This window comes from Punica granatum, chromosome 3 (assembly GCF_007655135.1).
Source record: "Punica granatum isolate Tunisia-2019 chromosome 3, ASM765513v2, whole genome shotgun sequence".
Classification (NCBI taxonomy): domain Eukaryota; kingdom Viridiplantae; phylum Streptophyta; class Magnoliopsida; order Myrtales; family Lythraceae; genus Punica; species Punica granatum.
In genome coordinates, this window is record NC_045129.1 from 34,436,869 (window position 1) to 34,464,577 (window position 27,709).

Below are 27,709 nucleotides of genomic sequence, written 5' to 3' on the forward strand. Positions count from 1 at the left end.
AGTAGAATTGGTACTTTTATTAGGCACCGAATGGATTAATATAAATAAGTAATTTTATTTTCTATATAAAGTTAATCAATTTTAATGTTATTATATATGAATTGATTCATTTTAAAAAAATCCTGAAATTTTTATTCAACAAATAAATATAAGTTTTTGTTCTAGGATTTGATATTTTAAAATATTTTAAAGAGATATTGTATATAATTTTTTTTACATGCATTATAATTTATTTAAGGGCAAATTACAAAAAAAAATCCAAATTTTGTAAAAAGTCTCAGTTTTGTCATAAATTTTGTTTTATAACAAAAAAAACCATAAGTTTTTTAAAATGTCTCAAAAATGACCTCCGTTATAACTTCCGTCAATTTTTGCCTACGTGTGACCTACGTGGACTGTTAAAGGGACCCACCAGCCTACGTGTGACCTACGTGGACTATTAAAGGGACCCACCATCAACGGCAAAAATTGACGGAAGTTATAACGGAGGTCATTTTTGAGACATTTTAGAAAACTTATGGTTTTTTCTGTTACAAAACAAAATTTAGGACAAAATTGAGACATTTTACAAAATTTGGATTTTTTTTTGTAATTTACCCTTTATTTAATATTATCTTTATTTTAATTATAGAATATTTAAAACGGTAATATTTTTTATATATATGGAAGATTATTTGAATGTTGACTTATAATGGATGATATTAGTGTCCTATTATGGGACATTTATTTGCTTCCCGCTCTAGAATTTTCCTATTGAGAAATTATATATTAATGCTTTTTAAGTTAATAGAGTTGTGCTCTTTTCTGTAAATAAAGTATTTAACAGAGTTAACTCAATACGATGAATTTGACATATTTTATTTATTGTTAACTTGAAAATTATCAACGAGTTAATTCTATTATCATAAAATAATTAATATTTTTAGGGATTCAATTAAATAACAAAATATAACAATTCTTGTCAGTTATGATGTTTAACAATCCCATGCAACACCCGAATAAATTGGCTAGTGTGTTTATATATTACAATTATTTAAGTATTTACTATTTTAATGCTAAATATATATTTACAATTTTACCTCTATTTACCACGTTATACACAAATATACATACATACATACATATATATATATATATATATATATAGATGATAACAATAATGATAATGATTGAAATCCTTAATTTAACACGTTAATTTTATCTTTCAATATGCTCGTAAAATTTATATAATTAATGTCTTGGGATAATTTACATATATGCTTAATAAATTATTTTCGAGTATAATTTATTATGTTACCTATATTTATATTTGTTTATTAGATCATTTTTTTGTTAAAAAATTTATATATGTAATTAGTGTGCTGTAATAATTAAAATTATACGCTCAACTTATTATTTTCTAGTATGATTTATTCCATTATCAATTTTCATAAATGTTTACTAGATTATTTAATTGTTTAAGAAATAATTAAGTATAATTGCTTCACTTCCTAATAAGGGTGTAAATGAGACGAGACTCTTAGCGAACTGTTCGAGCTCGGCTCGATGAAAGCTTGAGTTCGGCTTACTCTTATTAAGCATGAGCTTGCCAGTTAAATGAGCCAAGCCAAGCTTAATAATATTCGGCTCGTGAAACTCGCGAGCCTAAACGAGCTTTTATTATTATTATTATTATTATTATTATTATTGATTTAATATATGATTTTAATCCTTTTATTATTGAAACTCTAATAGTTTTTTCATATTGTCAAACATAATATTGTAATTAAACTCCATGTGATTATCAAGTTTTAATTGGGATTTTTGAATTATATTTTGCATGACATTGTTGTTTTATAATTTAGTTTATAGTTTTTTTTCCTCGAGCCTAAATGAGTCCAAACTCAAGCCTAAGCCGGAGCTCGAGCCAGAATTTTCTACTGAACTTGATCCACTGGCCGAGCTTAAACGAGCTGAGCCCAAGCCTTTGATTTGTTTAACGAGCCAAGCTCAAGCTCAGGCTTTCGGGTTTGATCAAGCTCAAGCCCAAGCTTGAGCATAGGAAAAGTTTGACAAGAGTAAGCTTGAACCTTATATATGCAGGCTCGGCTCGACTCGTTTACGCCCCTACTTCCTAATAGTACTTATTACAAGGTCAATTTTACGATATATGATAATGATGATGTCGTTGTAAGAACGAGAATTGCAGTCTATGCGTGTGAGTTACTAGCGAAGGGACGATGTCATTGTTCTCCATCTTCTTTTCTTCATCATTAAGAAACGTGCAGGAGGGAATCCAAAAAGGAAAAGCACAATCAATTAGTCCAGAAATACAAAATTAGTTCCATGCTTTGAACAAATTAAAGAAATGGGGAAGAGAGAGTCAATAAAAGGAAATGGTATTATCTATAAAAAGAAAATGGTATTATTAATTAATTTATAGGCAATCATCAACATTGAGAGAGGATCACATGTGAAAGCTTTGTTGATGACTGTGGGAGCTTCATATGATAAACAAAGTTCACCACTTGTAAAACAATAAGAAAACTACATACAATAATATATATATATATATATATGTATCATATATATTATGCAAGCTAGGGAGCATGGATGTATCATGTCCCTATATTACCTGCAGATTATTATGGGTCATGCCATGATCTTTTAGACATGTTTGTGGGGCCTGCAGGGGGGACAAGGACCATCTAAATACCTATAATATTGTAGAAATATATAGTTTCTTTGACAGGTTTAGTGCAAGCAAACTTTGTTCATTCGACCAACCGAATTTGAAGTTGATTAGAGAAAATTGGTACAACATAGGAGCGCACGCTATTATGCAGAATAAAAAATTTCAAAATTCGATTCTTGTTGATGTAATATTTTTTATCTCTCCATTCCCCCACTAGTTCTTTTTAATTTTTTTCGTGGACCGATTCATTTATTAGGATTATAAACTCCTTGTAACAAAATAAAAATAAAAATTCCACATAATCAAAGCCCTAAAGTATGCTTCATTGGGATTCTATTTGGAAGGTAACCTATGTGCACATTGGTTGGTAAATGATGCGCTAAAATTTCTTATAGAAATTGGATTGATCATATACTGTTTGGGTATATTATTGAAGCCACCGCACTCTATCTGTGTACTGCTTGTTTTAGCGATTTGGGCTTCTCCCGGTAGGTAAAAAAGACAAAAAAAAGTAGAGATACTATTAATAAATTCTCTTGGAATTAGGTAGTTTGGTGATGAGAGCTTATCGCAGTAAAATAATTTGGATGCACGGTGGGCCCACTTTTTTTCCACAGTAGAAGTGACGCAACGTACACGCACAGAACCTGTAATAGAACCGTTGATTTCGCATAATACCGGAATTACGACCTTCAATCCCTATTGATTCTTCGAATTCCTAGTAAAAATTGACATTCAACTTAAATCAAATTCGAGAATTGGGCAAAAAGCATGAAAACTCCAATTTTTATTAATTGATCAAAATAGCTGTATTTAACTCTAGGGTTTTACAAAGTTTAAATAGGAATTAAAACGCCTAAATTGCACGAAAGACATAAATCATTCCTAAAATTACAAAAACACCCAAATAACATTAAAATGCCCATTTCAAGCCATAAACGATGAAATTCGCCTTAAATCTCGTCATATCACGGCCGAGTGCAGTGAGTTGTGCTCCTGAGTCCGTTTCCCTCGAAATAGAGTCGTCAGAACCTGTTTTTCTCCAGATATTGATTTACCACGTTTTCTGCCGCATCAAGAAGTTATAGGAAAAATTATTTATACATAATCAATAGTACACAGTACTTCATCTTGGCAATAATCTATATCTATAATCTATAATTATTATTGTAGTTCCAGTCTATAGCTAATAAAATAAAGAAAAAAATAAATTAGGAAGAAATTCAAATGTACTGGTAAAGGACAAATTTGGAATGATCCAATCAGACATTAAAAAGATGTCTTGGCATTTTCTTGAGGTTTTGCCCAAATTAGATCTTTTTGCAAAATATTTATCATAATACACTTCTTTACAAACTAATTCTCATAATAGACTTACATTATTATTTCTTATTTATTTACATTCCCAAAACATTTTGATTTGTTTAATTTAAGTCATTAGCACGATAAGAAATATGTAACATGATTATTCTTTTTACGTATATTTCCAAAACATTTTAATTTTTTTATTTAAATCCTTAACCCAATAGAGGATGGGTGAAAAGCAAAAACGATATTATCATTTATCCTTAATTAAATCCTTAAACGTTTGCCCATCCGCAAATCTCCGAGGGTGGGTATGTTCAGTTAAAAAAAAATCGAGGATGTAGGTTGATGATCAATTCAACTTCAATTCAGTGTGTAACCAACAACCCATTTGATTAATGACTTACTATAATCCTTTTACCCACATTTATTGATTTTCAATCATAAATAGTTTTAAAAATATAAAATACTAAAATGACTAAATAAAATTCAGTAAAATAACTAAAATTATTTAAATAGTAAAAATAATTGAAAATTAAATTAACAAAAAACTAAAAAATCCACAAAAATCGACTTTAATTTACGTTTGACTCTTAAAAATTGCGTCCAATAGAGCCGAACCCGATTACTTTTTATGTAGATTTTGGTTAAACGAATGGAAAAAACAAGTATAGTAAATAAAACATAGGAGTATCTTTAGGGGTACGAAAATTGGCTTCAATTCACATTCGAATCCTAAGAATTTTGTTTAAAATAGCCTAACCGGTTAATTTCTATATAGAATTTAGTATTTTTTAAAAACTCGATTAACCGGTTAACCAAACTGGCAAAACGGTTAATTTTTTTTAACGGTTATCCGGTTATACTTTTTTAGGGTGTTTTTAAAAATTACATAATAGGGCTTGAATTGAAATGATTTCATACAAAGAGGTCTAGATTGGGAATTATTTTCAAATTAAATATAGTTTGGAAATAAGTTTTAAAAAGAAGTCTAATTTGGAAAAAAAAAAACTCCATTTTCTTTGTGAGGGCAAAGCACATATTTGGACGCTCCTTTTTCTCGAACAACCGAAGTCCCTCTCAACAATGAATGCCCAAATTGATAGATTTATCAAAAATCTCCTAAAATCAAATCTCTTGAGTGATATATACGTGTGTGTCTACATGAGTAAATAGGCATTTTTTATGCTTCCTTCCAACTCCTTGCACCCACGTCCTTCAATTATTCATCAATTGATCCTTAAACAAAAATTCAAACTGAGAAAATAGTGAGTTTAAACATCTATATATCAGTTTTTTATTATTATTTTTCAATGAATAACAAACGGTATTTTCTTTCTATATTTTCAATTGTGGGACGACACCTCTTAACAATCTTAACAATACATTATAGAGCAATTTGTCTTCCTAAATTAAGAAATGACTTTGCCCTTTATACACGTCCATCCAACGCATTTGGTATATTTTCAATAACTATATTGAATCAGAAATGGGACATGCACGTGGTATCATATTGAAAAACTAATAGGGTTGTTTGGTTTCAAAGTAAGATTTTAAAATCCTACTTTTAACTTAATTCTACCAACAACAAAACAAAATAACTTATACAAAGTCAAAGAGTGAGTTCTATTTATACTATTCTTTTTCCACAACAAAACAAAAAAACTCATACAAAGTCAAAGAGTGGGCCCCATTTATACTACTCTTTTTCAAAATCAAAATCTGATTTTAAAATCCCACTTTAAAACCAAACGCAACATAAATCTCTTGTTCGTAGAAGACATGTGTCATTCTCATGATTTTTTCCTTTTTATTTTTTATCATTATTTTCCATAAATATAAAAAGGATGGAGATAGGTTTTTTTTTCTCCAAAAATAAATTATAACCTTTTCTTTCCCTTTTCTTTTTTTTTTTAAATTTTAGAGTGCGTTTGAATTTAGAGTTGAGTTGAGTTGAGTTTTGGTTTTAATTAGTTTGTAATGATTGTATTGTTGAATTATGAGAAAAAGTGTGAAAAAAGTAATGAATAGTTGAGAGAAAATAATGATTAAGTAATGATTGTGTTGTTAAATTGTGAAAAAGTAATGAATAGTTGAGAGAATTTAATATTAAAAATTGAATTGAATGATTAAAAAATTTAAAAAATTTTAAAAGTAATGATTGTGTTGTTGAATTGAAGATTAAAATTTTATTAAATTTAAGTATATAAATATCTTTTTTCGCATGTACTACTTAATACTTGGAAGTATACTAGATTAGACTAATTTAGGTTCGATCGAGCTCGACCCACTAAGGGATAAACCTCTCCCAATTTTGAATATTTTTCAATGACAAGATTCTCACCTAGTGCGCTGCCTAAGGATAACAAGCTCCAACTCTCCTAAAACCAACTGACATTGATAAAAACTTATTTCAATTTGTCACCAATTTAAATAGTCTCTTTTAATTTGTGATTATTTTCTTTTTTATATGTACCACTTGATATTTGAAAGTAATCTAGATCCGATTAATCTAGGTTCGAGCGAAGTCGACCTACTAAAAGAAAAATGATAATTCACGATCATGATTTGATCGCTATAGTGTGACCAGTGATTTCGAAAAAAAATAGCTTCTTTCTCAAACAATTACTTAAATTTACCTATTGTGTACAAATTTTTTTTTTCATTTTTTTACGACTACCATTTGTATACAAATAATGTCACGATGAAAGTATTGTCTCTATCGTGTATAGACTATTCTCATTTTCCCCCCTAATACTGTAGGATTTGACACCGTGCGTTTTACTAAATCCTCTCTATCTATATTCTTTTTCTAAAAGATACACATATATCCTATACTTTATATTTGCTAATAAATGTCATTATATTTTGCTTTCTGTCCGTATATTTTTTCTCAAAGGCTTTCCTCTTATATATGGTATCTTTTATGATTTATACTTAATACGCTTACTTTTTTTGGTGTTATAAGTAATACTTTTTCTCTCTTTACACATATAAGAAGACCATGAAAAATGATTTCATTGTTAATTTATCTTTCACTAAGTTATAAAATGTGAACATCTTCATTGTTTAAAAATACATCGTGTTTTTCTTTACTTAATCTTATTTGCAAACTTAATTTCAAATCACTTGATGCAGTTCTTAGACCCCGCAACGAAGTGCGGGCAAAATTTCATAGTACTATGTTATAGCGCGACCTGACTTCCAACGTTGAGAAATGGAGCTCCATCCTCCATCATGTACATGCACAAAATAGTCTGTCCATTGCTGTTGGCTTTCTCAATGCCAGAGGAGAGTTTGTTGCGGTGCTCCGATCGGTGACCACCGGACTCGTGACGTGAGAGATCACGCATGATGATAACATGAGATTTTACGAGCGCTCTCTTTAACGGTAGGAGAATAATCTATCTATAGTACGGGGTTGAATGTGGTACGAAAAATAATTATTTTCCTTTTTGAAATGTGGGAAATTTTATTATCAGATCTTCTTGAATATTGGAGAGGTCAGCTTCGTAAGTTGAGAAGGAATTTTCTTCATTCGTCAGGCCATTTGATTGGTATAGGTTTGACGTAGTTCGCCCACCTCCCTTGAACCTTGCAAAAACCTGCTTTCACATCCACCCATTAATCTTAATCATATCGAAAAAATCTAAATCCGAGTGCAGCAACACACGCTCTCTCCTAAAATCAAGAGAATATGGATTCAGTTCTAGCCGTTGAAACTTCTCGTGCCCCTATATTTCGCTTTTCATTTCCTCGAAGAAAAGAAGAGGAGAAAATGGTGGGAAGGAAGAGAGGTAAGAACATGGGGAATAAGTTTTGCTTGTTAGGTGAGACTGAGCTCCAACCAAGCAGAAGCCATTAATGGTGGCCTGATAAATGAGGTTTCTTCTTCAGTGAAATGCTCTTCTACTCCAAACAACTGCGTTAGAAAATGAAATGGAATGGAACTCAACTCCTCACTGGGTCCCTCCCTCTCTCTCTTACTCTGTCCTCTCTCTGGTTCATCTGTAGCAGAAGACTTGGATGCCTTGTCAAGAACCCAGCAGGAACCAAACAAACAAAAACAATGGCTGTCTGCATAATTAAACATAAATGAGGAAATGTGATGATGCTTCCACATGGGGGTTTTCCATCAGTCAGATAAATCTTTATATCCAATCAATGAAAACAAAAAGACATGAATTCTTCTTCAACTACTCCTCCTCCCTTCTTCTTCTTCTTCTTCTTCTTCTTCTTCTTCTTCTTCTGCTCCTCCTCCTCCTCTTCCTCTTTGATTGGGGCCCACATCATGTTTTCTTCTTTAACATGTGTAATGGGCATTGATTCTTTCAGGGGTTTTGACATGGTCTTTTAGAACTCTTGCCTGGTCTCAGCTCCATATTCAGCAGTAGACGGTCAGGGTATATTGTTGTTCCAACTTCCTCTGCTTCTTCTTCGTGCTTGCATACTCTTGATGGTTCCAATGAATATGATCAGTGTTTAACTCTTGACAGGCACATTATAATTAGAGGATCAAGATGAAGGAGAGCAGCAAATCTGTTGCAAACCTCACCGAGACAATCCACTCCCTGCTTGGGATGAAGGCCACCCTGACTCCCAACTGGGTCGATTCAGTCTGTGATATTGTCAAGTCCATCCATTCAAGAGGGTCCAACGCTCGGTTTCAACCTACAAAGCTCGACTCGGACTGGAGAAGCTTGTCCACTGCGGATGAGATTGACAAGGACCAGGTCATAATTTCAAAGTTAAACGGTATGTGATAAATGTCCTTCGAGGAGTTTATCCTGTTCCTGGCTATTTGCATTTACATGAGTTTGAACGCTCCCGAATGTCCAGGTAATAATTGGATACTCCTCTTTCCCCTGTTTGCAGATGAGATTGCGTCATTAAATAGCCGCATAAATGAGTTGAGTCTACGAAGAAGGCAGGCCCTCAACGAGTACCTGGACCTGAAAGGTGGAAACCGTGGAGCGTAATGTAACAGTTATTCTGTGATTGGATGAAAATTGATCTAAATGACATTGCTAACTTGCAGGAAACATTCGGGTATTTTGCCGAATGAGGCCTATAACCATGGGCGAGAATCTTGGCCGCTCGAGACCTGTTGCTGCTCCTGACTCAAGCAAGGTTTTTCTTGAAGTCGCCGGTTCAAACAGCCGAAGTTACAGCTTCGACAGGGTTTTTCCTCCAGGCTCATCCCAAGGTGCTGAAAGCGGCACGGCACCCTCACATTTATTTAAATTCTTCAAACCCAAGAAAAAGGTTCCCTTCATCATCTGATCTTCACAAAAAAGTCTCGTGACTGAAAATTTGCAGATGAAGTCTTCATGGAAGTTGAGCCTGTCATTAAATCGGCACTAGATGGATACAACGCCTGCCTTTTTGCGTATGGTCAGACAGGCACAGGGAAAACTTTCACTATGGTAAGAAGTGAGAACTATACTACGTAGTTCAGAAGTATCAATCTTAAAGTATCATATGACACTTAAAAGCAGTCTATCAATATCCTTCGTCTATCTACAATTTCGGTCTTCTGATTGAAAATTCACTCTCCCTGTGTTGAACTATAGGAAGGCAATTCAGATAATCCAGGACTGGTGCCTCGAACAATTCAAGCACTGCTCAAACGAGCATCGAACAGTAACTATAAGTACCTGTTCAGATTCAGTATGCTCGAGATTTACTTGAGAAATCTCAAGGATTTGCTTGTCCCTCAGCCTGTAAAGCCAACAGATCCTATGCCCCCAAAGTGAGTTTTCTTCCATACATAACTCAAGTGATGCACACCAGGGTCATTCCTGACTTACTTTGCTATTTCCGTGAACAGCCTCACTATCCAAATGGATCCTAGTGGAGGGATTGATATCGAGAACCTTGTGGCAATACCAGTGAGCGACCACAACCAGGCTCTACAGCTGTACAGATTAGGCTGCCGGTTCAGATCGACCGCTTCGACCAACTCTAACCTTAACTCAAGCAGATCGCACTGGTAACTTCTCATTCTGTTCACAAAATCGCAAAACTCAATTAACAAATGAGTAGGAAACACCGATTGGCCCGTTGTTTCATGAAACACCTTTGAGCTTGACCATGGCACTGTTGATTCTGGTCTCCATAGTCCTCTGAGTGTAGGCATTTCATGGATATGTCTGCACAATAAGTACACCAAAGACCCAGAATAATGGTGAATTTGGTGAGTTGTACTAAACTTTGTGTATTGATCTCCACAGCTTGATTCGCATATCTATCACTTGCCTCAATGCTCCCGAGAGGAGACGGGAGAAAAACAAAGTCTGGTTAATTGACCTCGGAGGCAGTGAGCGTGTAGTGAAAACAAAGGCAAGTGGAAGGAGATTGGAAGAGGGAAAAGCAATCAACTTATCGCTCTCTGCCCTGGGAGATGTGATCTATGCCCTTCAGAGGAAAAAGGGTCACATCCCTTTCAGGTGAGGAAAGAAGACTCTACGGAACCGACACATACCCTACATTCCTAGACTTATGTGCAGTTCCACATTATTCGAAGTACCCGGCTATGGAAATGTTCAGCATCAAATAGCAATACTAACCCCGAGCCTTGTACATTGCAGGAACAGCAAGCTGACGCAAGTTCTGAAGGATTCACTAGGTACTTATACTCCTCATCCTCAAAACTCTCTATCTACTTGGACCAGCAACATTATTCAGTTCTAATATCACGTGCAGTCTTCTTCGGGAATGTCTTTCACAGTGTCGGTATAGGGCCTTTTATTAACTTTTCTTTATCTGCATCTTCGAAAATCTAGGAGAGGACTCAAAAACGTTGATGTTAGTCCATGTAAGCCCGAAAGAGGAAGATCTTTGTGAGACCATATGTACGCTCAACTTTGCTGCTAGGGTGAGAAGCACTTGCCTGGGAAATGAAGATCCAACTGTAAGAATACGACTTTTTACCTTTCAGGTAAATCCCAAGGTAACCTCAGGCTATTTCTGATAATTACTGTTGTTAAGCAGGAAAAGGCACAGAAGGAAGCTGCCAAGGAAAATCTGCAGGCAGTAATTGCAGGCATTGAATGTGAGCGCCAGAAATTGAGAGAAGACATGGACAAGTTAAACATAAAATTGAAAAGCCTTACTAGGACAGACCCCTCCTGCTGTGAGAATGAATACTTAGCTTTGGAAGTCCCTCAGGTTAATCCTGACATCACGAAGAACAAAATTAAGGATGCCAGAGCAGCTTCGTCCTCAAAACTACCAGGATTTATGAGGCCGACATTTTGCAGCCAAAAGAAATCAGGAACGAATCAACCTATGTTTGATGAGAAGCAGTTGTTCAAGACACGGAAGAGACGGACATCATCTCATCGGGCCAGATCAGTGGCATTCCCGATGAAGAGTGGTTCGGAATATACTTCTGATTGCAGTATTTCTGGAGCAAGTTGTTTGGTTGATCTAATGAAAAGCACTGCAGATGTTGAAACAGAGCACAGCATAGACACATCTGAGTGTGATATCAAGATGGTCGTCTTCTCGGAGGAGAAAAAGCTGGTGACCAGTGATAAAATGGAAAATAAGAATTACTCCATGCAACATCTAAAAGTTGATAAATGGTTACAGTCACGTGAGAGCAGATTGGCTGCTCGCATTTCGAACAATAGACGGGTCCCTGCTGTACCTCTCCCACTGAAGCAAAAGGGCAAGGAACAGAACAGGGCAGAGAGCTTGCACTGTAAAGTGGATGCCAAGGATTTTAAGACTACAGAGATCGATAAACATTACAGCAAAAATGAAGTTGTTGCAGATGAGGGGGCTTCAAGCAGCTTGACAGTTGAAGTTGAAATGGATACAGCCCAAAGCAAACAGAGCAATTCACTCATGAATGAGGATCAAATGCTAGATATGGAGTCTTGGTTTGATGCCTCGTTGATACTGGAGGATGAGAATTACCCTTTTAAGGTCAGGGATGACATTCTCAGTGGTGAATTGGAGGATTTCAGGCAAAACGAGATGCCGGCTTTGCAGAAATCAAAGGAATTCATCCATGAACACAATGACCCAGAAGAAAAATTCTATGTGTCTGACTCAAGTTCAAAATCGGAGCTGTACCTTCGAGAGGTGTTGTATGACATGAATATGGAAGATACAGAAGGGAGTGCCTCCCCTAATATGTTCAAGATACAGGGAAGAACAAACCATTTGGATTTGAAGAACATAAGAGCTTTATTTACGGATGATACAATTCAGAAGAATACAAGCATCAATACACAGAATGTTCATCAATTAGAAGGGAACGCAGGCAAAGCAGGTATAAGATCAGTTCTTATTCAAACTTATCTGCTCTTAGTAAACTATGAAATTCAATGCAGTTAAACACAATATGATTTTAAATGTGACAGATTCATGTCTTACACTTTATGATGATTTTCGTTAGGTATCTATCATCCACTGAATGAGAAAGTTCAGATCATATGTGCCAGTGCTCTCCTAGGACTGCGATTGCAGAGCCTTGGCTTCGGGGATGACTTCTTCAATGGCTTGACACGTTAAGACCTGCATCACAGTCCACAATCGAGGAGTAACCACCACTTCTGCTCTAATATGGTCAGGAGTTTGAAATGACTCGAGCATGGCTGCAGTAAGCAGAAGATATAGAGAAAGAACAATAATCATATCTCATCGTGAATGAGTAAAGAAAAAAGCAAAGACAGTGTTTGCATAGAAACAGCATCATGATGCTGCTCCAATCTTCAGCAAATCAGGCAGAAAACTTTATTATTTATTCCTTCGTTTGCATGATGAGAGCTTTCGCTTACAGAGAAAGCATTTTTGACCATGTACATATGTGCATGTATATCGACACATAATGGCCAGTTTGCACATTAAAGAGCCTAGGTGGTTTCCTCCATGCAGTATTATGAGTTCCCTTCAAAGCATATGGAAAGTCTGAGTTGCAAATGGAATTACAAAATTTAATGGTGACAATAAACAATCCACTTCATTACCGAAGATAATTAGGAATACATAAACTCAGCTACTTGCGGAGAGACGTTATGACAAAGAAGAAGGGGATTTCCTGATATCCATTGAGTCGGGGAAATTATTAGAGAAGTTCAAAGCTGCATATTCTATCTGCTAGCAATGCATGATATTGCTGCTTCTGCAAATTGAGGCACTTTCAAAGTGAAGAACATGTATATATATAGATTCGAAGGTAATATGAGGATTTTAACTTCAAGTGAAGCAGGTACTGTTCTTACGTAGCTTACCGTATAATTGGCAGGTCCATTCCCAGGGTTATCTGTGAAAATCACCTAATAACGTCTTCTACTGAAAAAGATGAGAAAAATCGACCAGGATGATCTTGGAAAACTCACAAAAAATGGTGCTATGCTAAGTCAGTCCATCGAAGAATACCGATAAATCAGCAGTTTCTCATTGCTGATTAGGAGCTTCATTCACCGTTCAAAGAAGGTCCAACACACCCCTTTGCCCCATAACTCTCTTACGTACCTTGCCTGCATTCAAGAAGATTACCGAGAAGCATGATTGCCGGGCATGATCTGCAGCAAAAACATCACTTCACAAGAGGGGCTTCTCTCTGGGCCTTTTTCATCAGACACATCCTGAACGGCGGGATGAGAAGCTAAACAACTTCAAGCAAGGGCAGACAGACACGGGGGGCTTCTGGATTCTAAAGTCCTGCACGGTCGCTGTCCGGTGTAGGCTTTCAATTCTTGAAAGTGTCAGTGGTTAGTACGTAACAGTTGGCCGTTAATATTTGCAGTTGCAGCGCAAAGGGATTCATACTCTTCACATGTACACACACCCCAATGAACATTGAATCTCTCGTTTGCGTGTGTATATATATAAAATAATAAAATGAAAAAAATGAAATTTCTTTAATATATTTCAATCGACCGCCCCATTAAGTTTTCTAGTAAATTTCGTTATTTTTCGGCACCTTTTCATCGGCTCCAGCTATGGAACTCATAGCGGTCCAAACAGCAATAACATTTTAAATCATCAAATTTGGACAATAGTATTTCCCAAAAAAAGAAAAAAGAAAAATCAATTTACGGCAAAGCTAAAGGAGAGAGACAATATCCAAATGGATGAGTCAAGTCTTTGAGGACAATACTAAAATTAATAATCAATGGATAAGATTGATGATGTAAGTCAAATATTTTAAGTGCCTTCCCAACTTTTATTACCCAATGATGATTGTTCCCAACTCCAGTTATCAATTTTTTAAACTCCCATCTATTTATTCAACGGTGTGCGGGTATTAAAACTACCAGGAGGACATAATTTCCCTACTTTTTACTAAAGCGAATCGGCCGATATGTCGGAGCTCCGATTTCATTCTCGATTAAGTCGGGTCTGCTCCCTTGGTCCATCAAACTTCACAAAAAATTGTCACTTTCGAATGGCCCCGAATACGATCCTGAAAACTTATCCATCAAGGTGCGAGCAAGCGAGTCTTGGGCGCCGCACCGTGGATGGAGATAGCGAAAAAAAAGGAAAATGGATGGTGAAGAGAAGGGGTCATAATGCTGCCAAGAGAAAATAAAAATGACAAGACCAAAAGACATTTCCTGGGATGTACTAAAAAGTAATACTGCTTCCCATGGTTGTTTGGACCCAAACAGCTTTTCCCATTTGGAGATCTCAGGAGATGGCACAGACTTCAGTGATGATTCTCTCCTTTTCACCATTTTCTCTCTCACTTTTTACTGTCAGAGCAGAGCAGAGAGCAGAGGAGAGAAGAAGAAAGCGTTGGAGTCAGCAAAGCCAGTCAACTCCCCACACTTTGTTTCCGAAATTGGACATTTCTTCCCTTTGGAGATTAAAAAATTGCAGAAAATACAGAAGGAAAGTCTCTGTTCTGTTCTGCTGCTGTGATTGTGTTTGATCAATGGAGGCAAGACAATAAAAAAGACAGTTACTGATGTGAGGTGAGTTACTGCAACAACGACAACAACAACGTTGGAGAAAAGGGGCACGTAAAGGAACAAACTTTACCCTGCTGGTCGCACTTTGGAAGTAGATAGAGAGCGTAAAAATTGCAACTTTTTGTTTCAAGAAAGCCGATAAATTAAGAGAGAGAAGGTGAGGGGGAGAGAGAGAGAGAGAGAGAGAGAGAGAGAGAGCATTCTTGCTCACGGGGGCTATGGGACTTGGTCGTATCCTCCAATTGAACCCATCTTCGTCATCTTCATCTGCTTCTTCTTCGTCTTCTTCATACTCCTCAGTCGTTTCTGCTCAAAACCCTAACCTCCAATCAGGGCCACTGCTGCTGTCTCTGGTCTTCCATTAACCCCACTTGCCCACCTTAGCCTGTTCCCTCAGATCTGCCTCGGACGCAACAAAATTCCAGCTTTTGATCGACACCCACCTGCCTGTTTTGACCAGACAGACGAGGGAAGGTGCTGTTGCTCTGTTCTGCTGGGTGTGGAGCTCTCTCTGCTGTCTGTCGTGTTGCTTGTTAGGTGAGGTGAGCTATGGAGGGGAATTCGGGAGGTGGGAATGATGTTGAGTTGATGTGCAAGACCCTCCAGGTAGAGCACAAGCTGTTCTACTTCGATTTGAAGGAGAACCCGAGGGGCCGGTACCTCAAGATCTCCGAGAAGACCTCTGCTACTCGTTCCACTATCATTGTGCCCTTCTCGGGCATCTCGTGGTTCTTGGATCTCTTCAACTACTACGTCAATTCCGACGATCAGGACGCCTACAGCAAGGAGCTTCAGCTCGATACCAAGGCATTACTTCTTGTCTTTCCTCCATCTAGTTGAATACTTATTCCACCTACTCGTCATGTCTAAAAAATCCCCTTCATCTTTAATTTTTATTCTATTGATTTTTCCATGTTTTGCTGCTGTCAGATTTTTTATTTCGATGTCGGGGAGAACAGAAGGGGTCGATTCTTGAAGGCAAGTCTTCTGATTCTTTGCTCATCTTATCGCATTTTCCAGATGATGACATGAGAAGTCAAAAGTACTAATGGTGATTGATTCTAAGCTCTTACATGTTTCCTTTTGTTTTGGGACTGCAATGTCCGAGGTTTCCTTTCCCAGAATTTTCCCTGAGTTTCTCAATCCTGAAGCAATAATTTTTACAGAATCTCAGTTCAGTTAATGGTGGATTTGGGTATATACAGGAGTTTCTATATAAGGCAAAAAGACAATGCAGAGAAAGTGTGTGTTCAGCAGTATTTACCGAATTGAAGCTATGGAGCAGATTTATGAGTCACAAGACTCATTGTTTATTAGTGCAATGAATCTTCTTTCCCATTATCGGGCTTTTTATCAGCATTCATAGAAACAATGAAACTTGGAAGATGCTTATGATTGAGAATGTAATAGATTAGCTGCTTAACGTCACAGTCTAAAGTATTCTTTGTTCCGGTTTGCTGTCAATATATTAAACTTTTATCAGGTTTTCAAATCATTTCTTTGTTCATGAAAAAGGTCGTCTGCTCCTAAAGAGGTGGCAGGAAGAAAAACCAATACACATACATATATTTGCTTGGGATATACCTACTTCTGTCTATCTCTATTCCAGTTCCAATTCAGATATGTAACTTTCAGCTTCCAAATTACTTGGGCCTTTTATTCTGTTTCCGTTCTTACTTTGCAAAGATTTCCCTTCACAGGTCTCTGAAGCTTCAGTCAACAGGAATCGAAGCACTATCATTGTCCCAGCAGGCAGTGCAAGGGATGAAGGGTGGGCAGCATTCAGGAACATCTTAGCTGAGATTAACGAAGCAAATAGGCTCTTTATCATGCCCAATCAAGTTTAGCTCCTCCTAAACCTTCGACCATTATTTTACTGATAAATTTATATTGCCTCGCTGAAAGCTGGATATTTTGTTCTGAAAACAGCAAAACTCGGAACCTTCGGAACGTATTGTTGGGCTCTCAGATGATGTTGGGGCAGGCTTCATATCAGGACACAACAGCCAGCCTTCACCAGCTTCTGATCTGAACGTTGACCGAGGAGTGGAGCTGCCTGCACAAGATGAAATCGGCAATGTGGGCGTCTCGAAAGTGATCAGAGTTGATCAGAAGAAATTCTTCTTCGATCTTGGGAGCAACAACCGAGGTCATTTCCTGAGGATATCTGAGGTATGCTTGTGAAACGTCTGGGGACACCAAGACCATTTTTCTTTTTCCTGGTAAAGGAGAAAACAAAATCTACGGTAATAAGTGAGCGGGCTTCACTTTAGAAGATGTGTTTCCGAACGGAAGCATAGAAACCTGTCCTTGCTTGCTAAAAATGAAAATTAGTTTTATATATATATAAGTTATGGAAGGAAAATGGAGTTCTTCCCTAAAGCTGACCAATCCATTCTGTTAAGAAGTTGAAACTAGTAAGGTGATTGCATCTGCAAAGCACACAGAGCTTGGGTCATTGCTCTCCTTTGCCATGCAAGCTAACTTGCAACAACAGCAGAAACAGACCAGTAAACTGGGGCAATTAATTACCAAGAATCAAAAGCAGAACTTGTTTTTGGACTTTAGGCTTAGGAGGAATGCACCATGTCAAATTAGCCGATTATAACCACAAGTTCAATGAACTTTAATGGCATTAGCATAAATGATGCAGGTTGCTGGTTCTGATCGTTCATCCATCATCCTCCCTCTCTCGGGACTGAAGCAGTTCCACGAAATCGTGGGCCATTTCGTAGAGATAACCAAGGACCGGATTGAAGGAATGACTGGTGCAAACGTCCGAACTGTGGACCCCCCGCAAAGATGAATGGTGGCAATGAACCGATACAGGAGTTTGCTGAGAAACGCCTGATTAATAATCTCATCTCCGCTAAGGTTTCTTTAGAGTGCCAAGTAGGGTGTCTAATTAGGGGTGGTGCAGTGATGCTTTTATCTGTTACCTTTTTTCTTTTTCCTCTTCTTCATTTTGTCATTCAGGTTTCTGAAATAACCGATTTATCTGTTCAGTCGACAGATAAAGACAATAGGGAATAACACGAATAAAAGTACCGGAATCGTGTGATTGTTTATGTCTGTACGATAGTGTGGTCTCACTGCATTTTAACTTTGTTTCCAATAAGCGCTAGTAGCAGCAGTTGTGTTTGTCTCTGTTACAACAATAATCGAAACAATTGTGAAGATTTCATTAATTAAGTTCTCCGTACTCACAGCTTAATCTCAAATATCGATTGTTTGTCTAAGCTTCCTTGTCTTTCCCAGCTTTTCATTTCTCGTTCATGTTGCTCCTTCCATTGATGTGACCTCACGAGTATTTGAGGAACCCCATGGAAAAGTCTGCAGTATTGCCAAATTCATTTCTAAGCAACTTTGATTCCTATCATCAAATGCCCTGTTTGATTCTCAAGATGCATCTTGTCGGCGTTGAAGCACAGATAAAAGCAGTTCATGCTTTGAGCAAAACATCTGGTATGCGATCAGAAGTACAGGAGCAGAGAAGGAGATAAGAAATATCACAGTTGAGAGCAAACATTCATGTCATTCTCCATAAGCGTACTCTCTCTCTCTCTCTCTGTGTAACAGTGGTAGATGTAACCGGATCTCTTAGTCGGGAAAAGTCGAGGATTCATTTTCACGCTTATCTTCTGTCCTTATATTTTTTTTTTCCGTGTTTCTTATTCTAACTGCTTTTGTTTTCTGGTGTGTCTGCATATGTTCCTTTCTCCATTAGTATGAACTTCAGTTTGCAGAAAGACTGCAGTAAAAGACCCGGTGAACACTTTTGTTTCCGGTAAAACTCTGAAAACTCTATTAACCCGACTTATTTGATTTGAGAGATTCATGTTTGTCCATGTTGGAACAGAGACGAGCTGTAATAGCATTAGCACGTCGGCTGATATATCTTGTATGTTATTAACAAAGTAGAAGAGAAGCATAGAGACGAGATAATAATAGACGATTAAAATTTTATGTCATTCTCGGAAAGGGCTGATACATCAATGAATGTTCTCTGTCACTCACTCACAAAACCGAGGGAGTTGCCCGATCTGCGAGACAATTACAAAGAAGGAAAAACATTCTTAGATGGTGTAGGGTGGTGGCTTGGGCAAGCCGGTGACGACGCCGCAAAGTTGGGTGCTGTCAGGAACGTTGTACTCATCCCTGAGGGACCTCTCAGGGGACACAACGCTGATGTAGAGCTCCTGTCCGAGGTAGCGGTTCTCCAGGAGCTCAGACCTCAGGTTCCACATACCAGCGTTGTCGAAGGTAAGCATGATGGCTGCCCATGACTTGGGGAACACCTGGATGGTGTGCCTGCTCACGGCATCGAGGAGGTTGTAGTTCGATCTCTTCTCCGGAGTCCACCTCCCTGGCTCAATCCTGTTTTGAAGAGCAAATCAAAGGTCATTGTCAAGCAGGAAGAGCTAATCAAGCAATCGGAAGTATGATAGCACGGGATAAAAGGGTGTGTTTGTGTATGTATACTTACGCGACGGCAAAGAAGGAGTATCCATCGAGGTTGTATGACTGGATGCTCTTCTCGTGGTTCTCGAGGATGATCTCCACGTAGTTACGGAAGGTGACATTCAGCACATTGGGTGCCTGCTTCACCTGCTCAATCTTGGCTGGCGGCTCATCAGAGATGATGTTGTACTGGAAGACCTTCTCGGGGACCTGGTAGTACTCAGCGAGCTTCAATGGGGTGGCAGGGTTGACGTGTGAGACACCGTTGAGGGAATACCGGAGCTTGCCGCTGTCCCTGTGGGCAGAGTTGACGAGCTTGATGGTGCGGGTGATGTTGATCTGGCCGTAGTGGTACGAGCCCTGGGGGTTGGGCCTGGCGGCGCTGGCTGTGAGGTTCCACCTGAAGGACCGGTACTGGTTGAGGGACCAGGCCCAGCCTTCTGGGGCGGGTGGGAGCTCGGGTGAGGCCGGGCCTTTGCTGTTGGTGTAACTGATGATGGCGGTGGTGGTGAGCACCTGCTTGGTGAACCGGGTGGAGGCCACCATGTAGTAGTCCTTGGGCTCCTGGTCAGCAGTCACGAGCACGCTGTAGCACTGGCCGACATGCACGTCAAGGGAGTCGTACACGTTCTGGACGGTATGGGATCCCTCCATCTCGACAAGCTTCATCGGGTGGCCCTGGATCCTGAAGTTGAGGGAGTTCTTGATCCCGACGTTGCAGATCCTGTACTTGTAAGTCTTCCCGGGCTTCATGGTGAACAGGGGCTTGTCGCTGTCCTTGGCCTTGTTGGATTTCCCATTGATGAGGACGCCATCGGGCCTGGCAAGGGAGCGTCCACTGTCTAGGAAGTTCTTCAACTGGGTGTGGGACTTGGCGTACCAGTCGCCAATGAGCACGGTGTACTCATCCTCAGGATCTGCATACGGGACGGGGATGAGCAGACGGCTGTTCACACGGAGCCCACCGAAGCCACCAGCTGCCCGGTGAGTGGATGTGGTGGGGTAGTAGAAGTAGGTCCCGATCTGATCCTTGACCTGGAAGTGGTAGGTGTAGTTCGTTCCAGGGGCGATTGGGCACATGGTCCCTAGGGTCCCATCTTGCCACGAGTTCTTCCTTTGCTGGATGCCGCTCCTGCAGGAACCCAGAAAAACAAACACATCCATTAGGAAAAGCCCACACCATTATTCTTATTGTTCCAGGAAACATCAGATGAACAAACAATATAGCAGGAGACGCTGCAGTTCGTTACCATGTGAGCAGGAAAGGCTCGTCGAGGTTGTTGTAGACATTAAGGACGATGTTGTTGTTGGTGGTGGAGTTGATATTGGGGCCGGGGAACTGCCCGTTGATGAGGATACCCTTCTGGGGGACACCCAACGGGGAGATCGTGCCATAGGTGACGTTCCAGGTGAAGAACAGGTAAGGGTCCTCAGCCCGTGCAACCATGGCCCCAGCCGAGAGGCATAACAACACAACCATTGCCAGAACACCTCCCATGAATCCCTTTTCGAAAACCCGAACCTCCCTCTCTTTTTCTTTTTCTTTTTCTTTTTTCTTTTTAAGATTTTATTCCTAAGAGAGGTTTTTATTATTTTATTTTACTTTATTTGGTGAGGAAGAAGATTGTAATAATCTTCTTCTCCTCCTCAAGCTTATGTGCTTATGGAAGTGGAGATGGCTCTTCTTATAAGGATGGAACTGTTCCATGTTAAGCTGTTCCATTGTCCAGTCAATCCCCCGTTAAGTTCTCTTTGCCCACAAAGTCTTCCCCTCTTACCCCTGGCTTTGCGCTTTTCCCTTCATTTTTTTTTTCTCTCCTTGATTTTTGTATTATTTTCACAAAATTACCCAAAAAATTAGGGGAAAAGAAAAAGAGACAGAAGAAGAATTGTAACAGAACAAGAAGAAGAACTCATATTCTTCTCTTCTGTCTCTATCTCTGACTCTGACATGTGGAGTTCATAGGAACATAATCGATGTCCTCCTAGTTTAAGTCATGCTTGTTTGCTCCAACTTTAGGAAAGATCATAAGGCGGGTAATTTTCGAACTGAACGGCATGGCGGGAGAAGATCATCCGAGTTCGATACCTAAGCAAACCCCAACAAAAAAACAGGGTCTAATGGAACAGAACAAATGATGTCGAGCCAAGAGCACACTTTCATTTCTGTAGAATAGAAAATGGTGGTTGTAAGAATCCATAATGGATCATGTCTGTCAAGTCGCACATTGCCTTTTACCACACGGTTGGAAACTCCCTCAGCCTCCTGTTTTCATCACATCTCATGCCGGGAGCTTGATCAGTCCGATGGCTTGTCTATGAAAGGGTTCGATGGTTATGGAAATATAAGGTTTCATATATGACATATTCATGCCCATTGGTAACATAATCTCTCTTGACAGACTGATAAAGTGATCCATTCAAGATATAATTGGCAACATGATCATGAGAGATTTCACCACCTGAGAACTTCTTGAATTAATGTTTTGTGGTATCGGAAGAGATTAGTAGTTCAGAAAAGTCCCTTTCTGCAATGTGTGTTACTTTTGCGTGTTAATCGATCTTACCATTCCAAATTCACCCTTATGGAATACACTTTCTGGTTCATGGAAGTACATTCCATAAAACTTTGGAGAACTTTGCTGAAACTATAAGATTTGTCCGTTGTCCATAAAACTCTGAAGAACTTGTTGTAAGTTCGGGCCGGTTGTCGCAGGGTGTAGTATCGGTTCATATCAATTTACATTACGCCATAAGAGCTGTGAGAAAATGCAGGCTAAGTATAGATCCTATTAACTTTGGCAAAGATCTCATTGTGGTTAATACAGAAAAGGTCAAAAGTCCAGCCTCTCATTGCCTTATTTGGGATGAAATTTGACACCAAGTTTAGCAAATTTTGACGATTAATTTCCATGCATAGACAGAAAAGAATCAATTAACGAAAGATTGGAGGAGAGAATTTGGCGGGAAATCAGAGTTAATTAATGGCTGACAATTTCTTGAGTGCTCAAAGCTCATTATATAAAAGGGCAGCTGAGTTTGTTTCGGAGGGAGAAGAAAACCATCTTCTTCCTTTTTACTTTTCTTCTTAGATAGATAGAAAAGATAAAAACCCGAAGCCGGCAACTCATAGGAGGGCGCATCGGGAATAAGATTCATCGATAAAATATATAAAAAAAGAATAAAAGTTCCATCGAGAGAGATGGGCTGGGCAATGATGTTGATGTTGCTCCTGTGCCTGTCGGCGGGGGCTATGGTGGTTCAGGGTGAGGACCCCTACCTTTTCTTCACATGGAACGTCACCTACGGCACCATCTCTCCCTTGGGAGTCCCCCAGCAGGGCATCCTCATCAACGGCCAGTTCCCCGGGCCAAACATCAACTCCACCACCAACAACAACGTCGTTGTCAACGTCTTCAATTACCTTGACGAGCCGTTCCTCCTGACATGGTAATGGTTACTGTCCCATTAGTTTGTTGATGTACATTTCCAAGTGCTTTCCGGAATAGTATTAACTGTCCTAGTGTTCCGGGTGACTTCCAGGAACGGCATCCAGCACAGGAAGAACTCGTGGCAGGACGGAACCCTTGGGACCAACTGCCCGATCCCTCCAGGACAGAACTTCACTTTCCACTTCCAAGTTAAGGATCAGATTGGAAGTTACTTCTACTATCCCACTACGGCCATGCACAGAGCTGCAGGTGGTTTTGGTGGCCTTCGAGTGAACAGCCGCCTGCTCATTCCTGTTCCTTACCCAGACCCAGAGGATGACTACACTGTCCTCATCGGCGATTGGTACTCCAAGAGCCACAGCGTTCTGCAGACCTTTGTTGACAGTGGCCGTGCGCTGGGCAGGCCCGATGGTGTCCTCATCAATGGCCAGACCGGGAAGGGCATGGGCAGTGACAAGCCCCTGTTCACCATGAAGCCAGGAAAGACCTACAAGTACAGGATCTGCAATGTTGGGCTCAAGAATTCACTCAACTTCAGGATTCAGGACCACTCAATGAAGCTCGTGGAGATGGAGGGCTCGCACACTGTTCAGAACATGTACGACACCCTTGACGTGCATGTCGGCCAGTGCTACAGCGTGCTGGTCACCGCCGATAAGGAGCCAAAGGATTACACCATGATTGCTTCCACCAGGTTCACTAAGGAGGTCATTTCTGCCACCGGCATCATCAGCTACGTCGGCAGCACAGGCAAGGCATCATCACCATTGCCTCTGGCTCCGGAGGGCTGGGCCTGGTCCCTCAATCAGTTCCGAACCTTCAGGTGGAACCTTACCGCAAGCGCTGCCAGACCCAACCCCCAGGGTTCCTATCACTATGGGCAGATAAACATCACCCGCACCATCAAGCTCGTAAACTCTGCCCACAGGGATGGCGGCAAGCTCCGATATGCCATCAACGGTGTCTCCCACGTGGAGCCAGAAACCCCGCTCAAGCTTGCTGAGTACTATCAAGTTCCACAGAAGGTCTTCAAATACAATGTTATCTCCGACGACCCACCAGCCACGGTCGAGAACAAGGCATCTCTGGAGCCCAACGTGGTGAACATCACCTTCCGTACCTTCGTGGAGATCATTCTGGAAAACCATGAGAAAAGCCCCCAATCTTGGCATCTTGATGGCTACTCGTTCTTTGCAGTCGCGTAAGTATCCGCCTCCTTCGTATTTTACCGAGTGTCTCGGGTATCATCTAACTTATGTTCTCTCTCTCTCTTTTCTCGTGACCATCCGACATATTAATATAGGATTGAGCCTGGAAGGTGGACTCCGGAGAAGAGGTCAAACTACAACCTTCTAGACGCTGTGAGCAGGCACACAATCCAGGTCTTCCCTAAGTCGTGGGCAGCTATCATGCTCACCTTCGACAACGCTGGAATGTGGAACCTGAGGTCAGAGCTTACTGAGAGGCGCTATCTAGGCCAACAGCTCTATATCAGCGTCCAGTCTCCGGAACACTCTCTCAGGGACGAGTACAACATACCCGATAATGCCCTCCTCTGTGGAATCGTCAAGGACATGCCCAAGCCTCCACCTTACAGCATCTAAGCAATAAAGGCAAGACCTTTTCGATTACAAACCAAGATACATAGAGAGCGGAGGGAGAGGTGACTGAAGTTTTGAAAGGAAGAGTTGCCGATGAAGAGAAACCCAAGCAGGAGGAAGCTCGTTATGAAGCTGCTTCTTTCGCGACATTATTTGTAGTTAGCCGAGTACCTACTAGAAACACGCAAAGCCGCAAACTATTTTTTCTAATGCTGAAGCTACATGTATGATTTATTGGAATAAAGAGAGATTATCTATCCTTTTTTCCACTAGTATCAATATTGCAGAGTTCTTTCTGCTTAAGATGTGAACGAATCGAACTTTCATTACAAGTTTATGAAAAAGCATATTCACTTCAACCTCACCTCAGGCTAACGGGACATGGTTCTGTTACGTAATGTGACATTAAGTCGGTTAGATGCTGGTAAAGAAACAAATTCATACAGAAGGAACTACCTTTAACTGACAAGAACACCAAGCACGTAAAGTGACATAATAGGAAAGGACCCGTAAACTTGATTTTGACTCAAATACGAATGATGCAAGAGTTCGATTGGGGAGCTATATCCTCAAAACCACTCCATACCTATGATGCAACTCCGAAAGTAAACAGAATGAAACATGAAGAGAGCAGCAAAGAAGCTGAAAAGATCTGAACTATTTCTTCATAAATTAACTTGCATCCGAAATTCTGGACCTAGCTTATATCAACTGAAACACAGCTAAAATTATGATTTCTCTTTTTTTCTCTACATAAAGGGACCGATGTTCACTGCAAGAGACGATGAGTACCTCTCCTAAGCCACAATTGGTAAGCAGTCATGTGCAATGAATCATAACCCGTCGGTTTTTGATGCCAAATGAAATGTCTCCTAACAGGGGACAGATTTCCATACATACTTAAGTACGTCTTTCTTGGTATAGACTGCAAAATTTTCTTCAAAGATTTGATCTCACCATGGTTGATTATCACTGAGAACTTGCTCCAGTCTAGAATGTTAGGAAAGGGAAGGTCATAGTAGTTCGAGATTATAACAGGGACGCATCCATAATTAATCGCATCGCTGACCCTTGCTGTATTCACCTCATAACCTTTAACGTGGAGGCAATATCTGCTTCTCTTGAAGCCCTCCTCATACGGGTAAGGTGGTCTTCCTGAGAATATGTCCATGGAAGTGTCGTTTCCCCATAGAGTGATCAGTTCTTGACGAACCTGTGAGTTTTGGATCCTTCCTGAGAAGAAAACGAGTTTATCCCTGCAAGTTGACAGGAGTATGCAAATCAGCATTCAACACTAATGTTTGACATTTTCACATGTTAAACTTGGGAAGCAAGTCTGAAAAGGAACGAAAACGAGCATGGAGATGAAAGACATAAGGTTGCACATCTGGATCCAAATTATGACCAATCCTAACTATATTTCGAAATTTCAAGAAGCAGTCTCACGTAATCATATCATGTCCTAAAATATGTTAAAACCTCAGAAACATGCGTGACAAATACAAAAACATTAACATTCACATATATGCAAGAACAACCTATCGGTGATAGCAATGCTTTCGAACCTTTTACTTGGAGGGGTCAAAACGTCCACGGATGGGCGTGCCCAGACTTGTGGGAGGCCAACGTCCTTGTGAGCCACATAAAGCCTCTGGAAGTAGCTCGATGAGCAAGTTACCTAAGACACGTGAGAAATGAAGAAATCATATTCCATGACAAGATCGGATGTTTATTGCAGGCATCAAAATGTCTCAGGATAATGAAATAGTTGGTATCTACTACCCGAACATCCGAGACACAAAGAAGAACATCAGCGATATTAAAAGATCTTTTTCCGGCTTGTGTTATAATAATAACCTGAATAGCATTGTTAAGCAAAGTACGGTGCTGGGAAGCTGCCATTCTACCAACAGAGTGGCAGTGGACATAGAAGTGATCAGCCCCAAGGGAGGCATTCCAGAACTCAAACTCTCTGCTGATTCTCTCCGTGTAGTCTGCAACAAACCTCGAGATCGACTCCCCGGAGCGAACCCGGGGATCGTTCCTGAGGTTGTTGATGGAGAAGGGCATGAAGAAGAAGTGGGCTTCTTCCGGGTTGGGAGTGATCAGGGAGCTCCGCAAAAGGGAGACCTTGAACATGTGCTCGCTGAAGTAGTTCCCAAGCTTCGGGTTGGTCGGTTTTGGGTGGGGGAGGAAAATGTCGGCAAATGGAGAAGCAGACGAGGAATTCAGGGCATGAGGGTACACATAAATCTTGAAGCTGCGCATCATTTCTTGGAAATCAGCGGCAAATTGTTCCCAATTGTGGTACGGACCTGGTTCTTCCTCTGCCATGGCAGGACTCTTCGCGGGGTTTCCGGGAAGACGAAGAAGACGGGATTCCGTTCTCGAAGACCCATTTCCATTTCCATGATTTGGGATCACTTGCGGCTGAGGAATGATGAACAGGGGAGCGGTGTTCTTGTTGAGGTTGGAGCTGCTGCGGAGGGAAGAGGTGAAGAGGAAGTAAACTGAGAGGGTTGAGGAGACGAGGAAGAAGAGGAGAACAAGGGGGTGGCAGATGGCGGAGGGGCCGGAGAGGAGAGGCTGGTTCGGCCTCTTCTTGGCCGTGGACATGGCGGGGCCGCCGCCTGCTGTGATCCCAAAGTTCTGGACTATGGAGTGAGTTCTTATGGGGAGTTTGGTTGATTGATTAATGTTCGATTTTGGCGCAATTAATGTCTTTTACGACATGTTTGAAGCAAAAATAAATACAAATATTCTAAAAATAAATAAATGGATCGCAGATAGATTAATAAGTCATTTTCCTATTTTTATTTTTTTTGTCCCTTTTATCGGATGATGATTGTTGTTTTTACGGATCGAGATTTCGTATTATTTCTATTTATTAATTTTCCGGTTAAATGGATACATTTTTTGATGAATAATTAAATGAATACATTGGAGATTGGTTTATATTTCTCCATTATAAATATATTCTTTTGGCATTTGAGGGTTCCAAATATAGGCGTCCTGGCGGGTTTGTCATGAAATTTAAATGATTAGAAAAGCAATATTTGCGTTAAGAAGAGGGGAAGGGAAATGAATCCGGCAAGATTCACTATTCTAACTCCTTCCCTCGTATACATAAAATCGACATTACAATCTATCATCAATGTGACTAGGTAAAGAGTTACAAAGGTGAAACTCGGCCCGAGTTGGAGCAATGGAGCTCAAAATTGGACTTGGACTCAACCTGGTGTTTCCTTTCGAGTCGAAGTTCAACCTAATTCGAATTTCCTCATC

General features: G+C 39.9%; 5 protein-coding genes across 6 annotated transcripts; 3 read left to right on the top strand and 2 right to left on the bottom strand.

Moving 5' to 3' along the window:
- The first annotated feature begins 7,926 nt into the window (after positions 1 to 7,926).
- Positions 7,927 to 12,842, top strand: LOC116201499 (kinesin-like protein KIN-14T). Of its 2 annotated transcripts, XM_031532760.1 has the most exons (13): positions 7,927 to 7,945; positions 8,315 to 8,382; positions 8,476 to 8,734; positions 8,855 to 8,938; positions 9,018 to 9,185; positions 9,299 to 9,405; positions 9,553 to 9,731; positions 9,810 to 9,971; positions 10,213 to 10,428; positions 10,570 to 10,607; positions 10,765 to 10,892; positions 10,973 to 12,263; positions 12,390 to 12,842. In XM_031532760.1, exons 3-13 carry the CDS (start codon positions 8,500 to 8,502, stop codon positions 12,503 to 12,505), a joined length of 2,724 nt encoding a protein of 907 aa, XP_031388620.1. In that variant the 5' UTR covers positions 7,927 to 7,945; positions 8,315 to 8,382; positions 8,476 to 8,499; the 3' UTR covers positions 12,506 to 12,842. The 2 variants fall into 2 exon arrangements, with proteins under 2 accessions (XP_031388620.1, XP_031388619.1); XM_031532759.1 differs by lacking the exon at positions 7,927 to 7,945 and having other exon boundaries at positions 7,953 to 8,382.
- A 2,200-nt stretch (positions 12,843 to 15,042) lies between these two features.
- Positions 15,043 to 18,131, top strand: LOC116200655 (transcription factor Pur-alpha 1). Its single transcript, XM_031531481.1, has 5 exons — positions 15,043 to 15,717; positions 15,841 to 15,888; positions 16,611 to 16,751; positions 16,840 to 17,082; positions 17,564 to 18,131. The coding sequence occupies exons 1-5, from the start codon at positions 15,460 to 15,462 to the stop codon at positions 17,714 to 17,716; spliced, it is 843 nt and encodes a 280-aa protein (XP_031387341.1). The 5' UTR covers positions 15,043 to 15,459; the 3' UTR covers positions 17,717 to 18,131.
- A 714-nt stretch (positions 18,132 to 18,845) lies between these two features.
- LOC116200654 (L-ascorbate oxidase homolog) lies at positions 18,846 to 21,033 on the bottom strand. Its single transcript, XM_031531480.1, has 3 exons — positions 20,622 to 21,033; positions 19,397 to 20,503; positions 18,846 to 19,287 (listed from the first exon to the last, which is right to left on the bottom strand). Exons 1-3 carry the CDS (start codon positions 20,867 to 20,869, stop codon positions 18,987 to 18,989), a joined length of 1,656 nt encoding a protein of 551 aa, XP_031387340.1. The 5' UTR covers positions 20,870 to 21,033; the 3' UTR covers positions 18,846 to 18,986.
- Positions 21,034 to 22,407: 1,374 nt separating this feature from the next.
- Positions 22,408 to 24,683, top strand: LOC116201948 (L-ascorbate oxidase homolog). Its single transcript, XM_031533433.1, has 3 exons — positions 22,408 to 22,821; positions 22,915 to 24,024; positions 24,127 to 24,683. Exons 1-3 carry the CDS (start codon positions 22,574 to 22,576, stop codon positions 24,425 to 24,427), a joined length of 1,659 nt encoding a protein of 552 aa, XP_031389293.1. The 5' UTR covers positions 22,408 to 22,573; the 3' UTR covers positions 24,428 to 24,683.
- Positions 24,684 to 24,907: 224 nt separating this feature from the next.
- LOC116201949 (probable glycosyltransferase At3g07620) lies at positions 24,908 to 27,129 on the bottom strand. The gene is made up of 3 exons (XM_031533434.1): positions 26,282 to 27,129; positions 25,990 to 26,102; positions 24,908 to 25,680 (listed from the first exon to the last, which is right to left on the bottom strand). Exons 1-3 carry the CDS (start codon positions 27,038 to 27,040, stop codon positions 25,194 to 25,196), a joined length of 1,359 nt encoding a protein of 452 aa, XP_031389294.1. The 5' UTR covers positions 27,041 to 27,129; the 3' UTR covers positions 24,908 to 25,193.
- Positions 27,130 to 27,709: the final 580 nt, after the last annotated feature.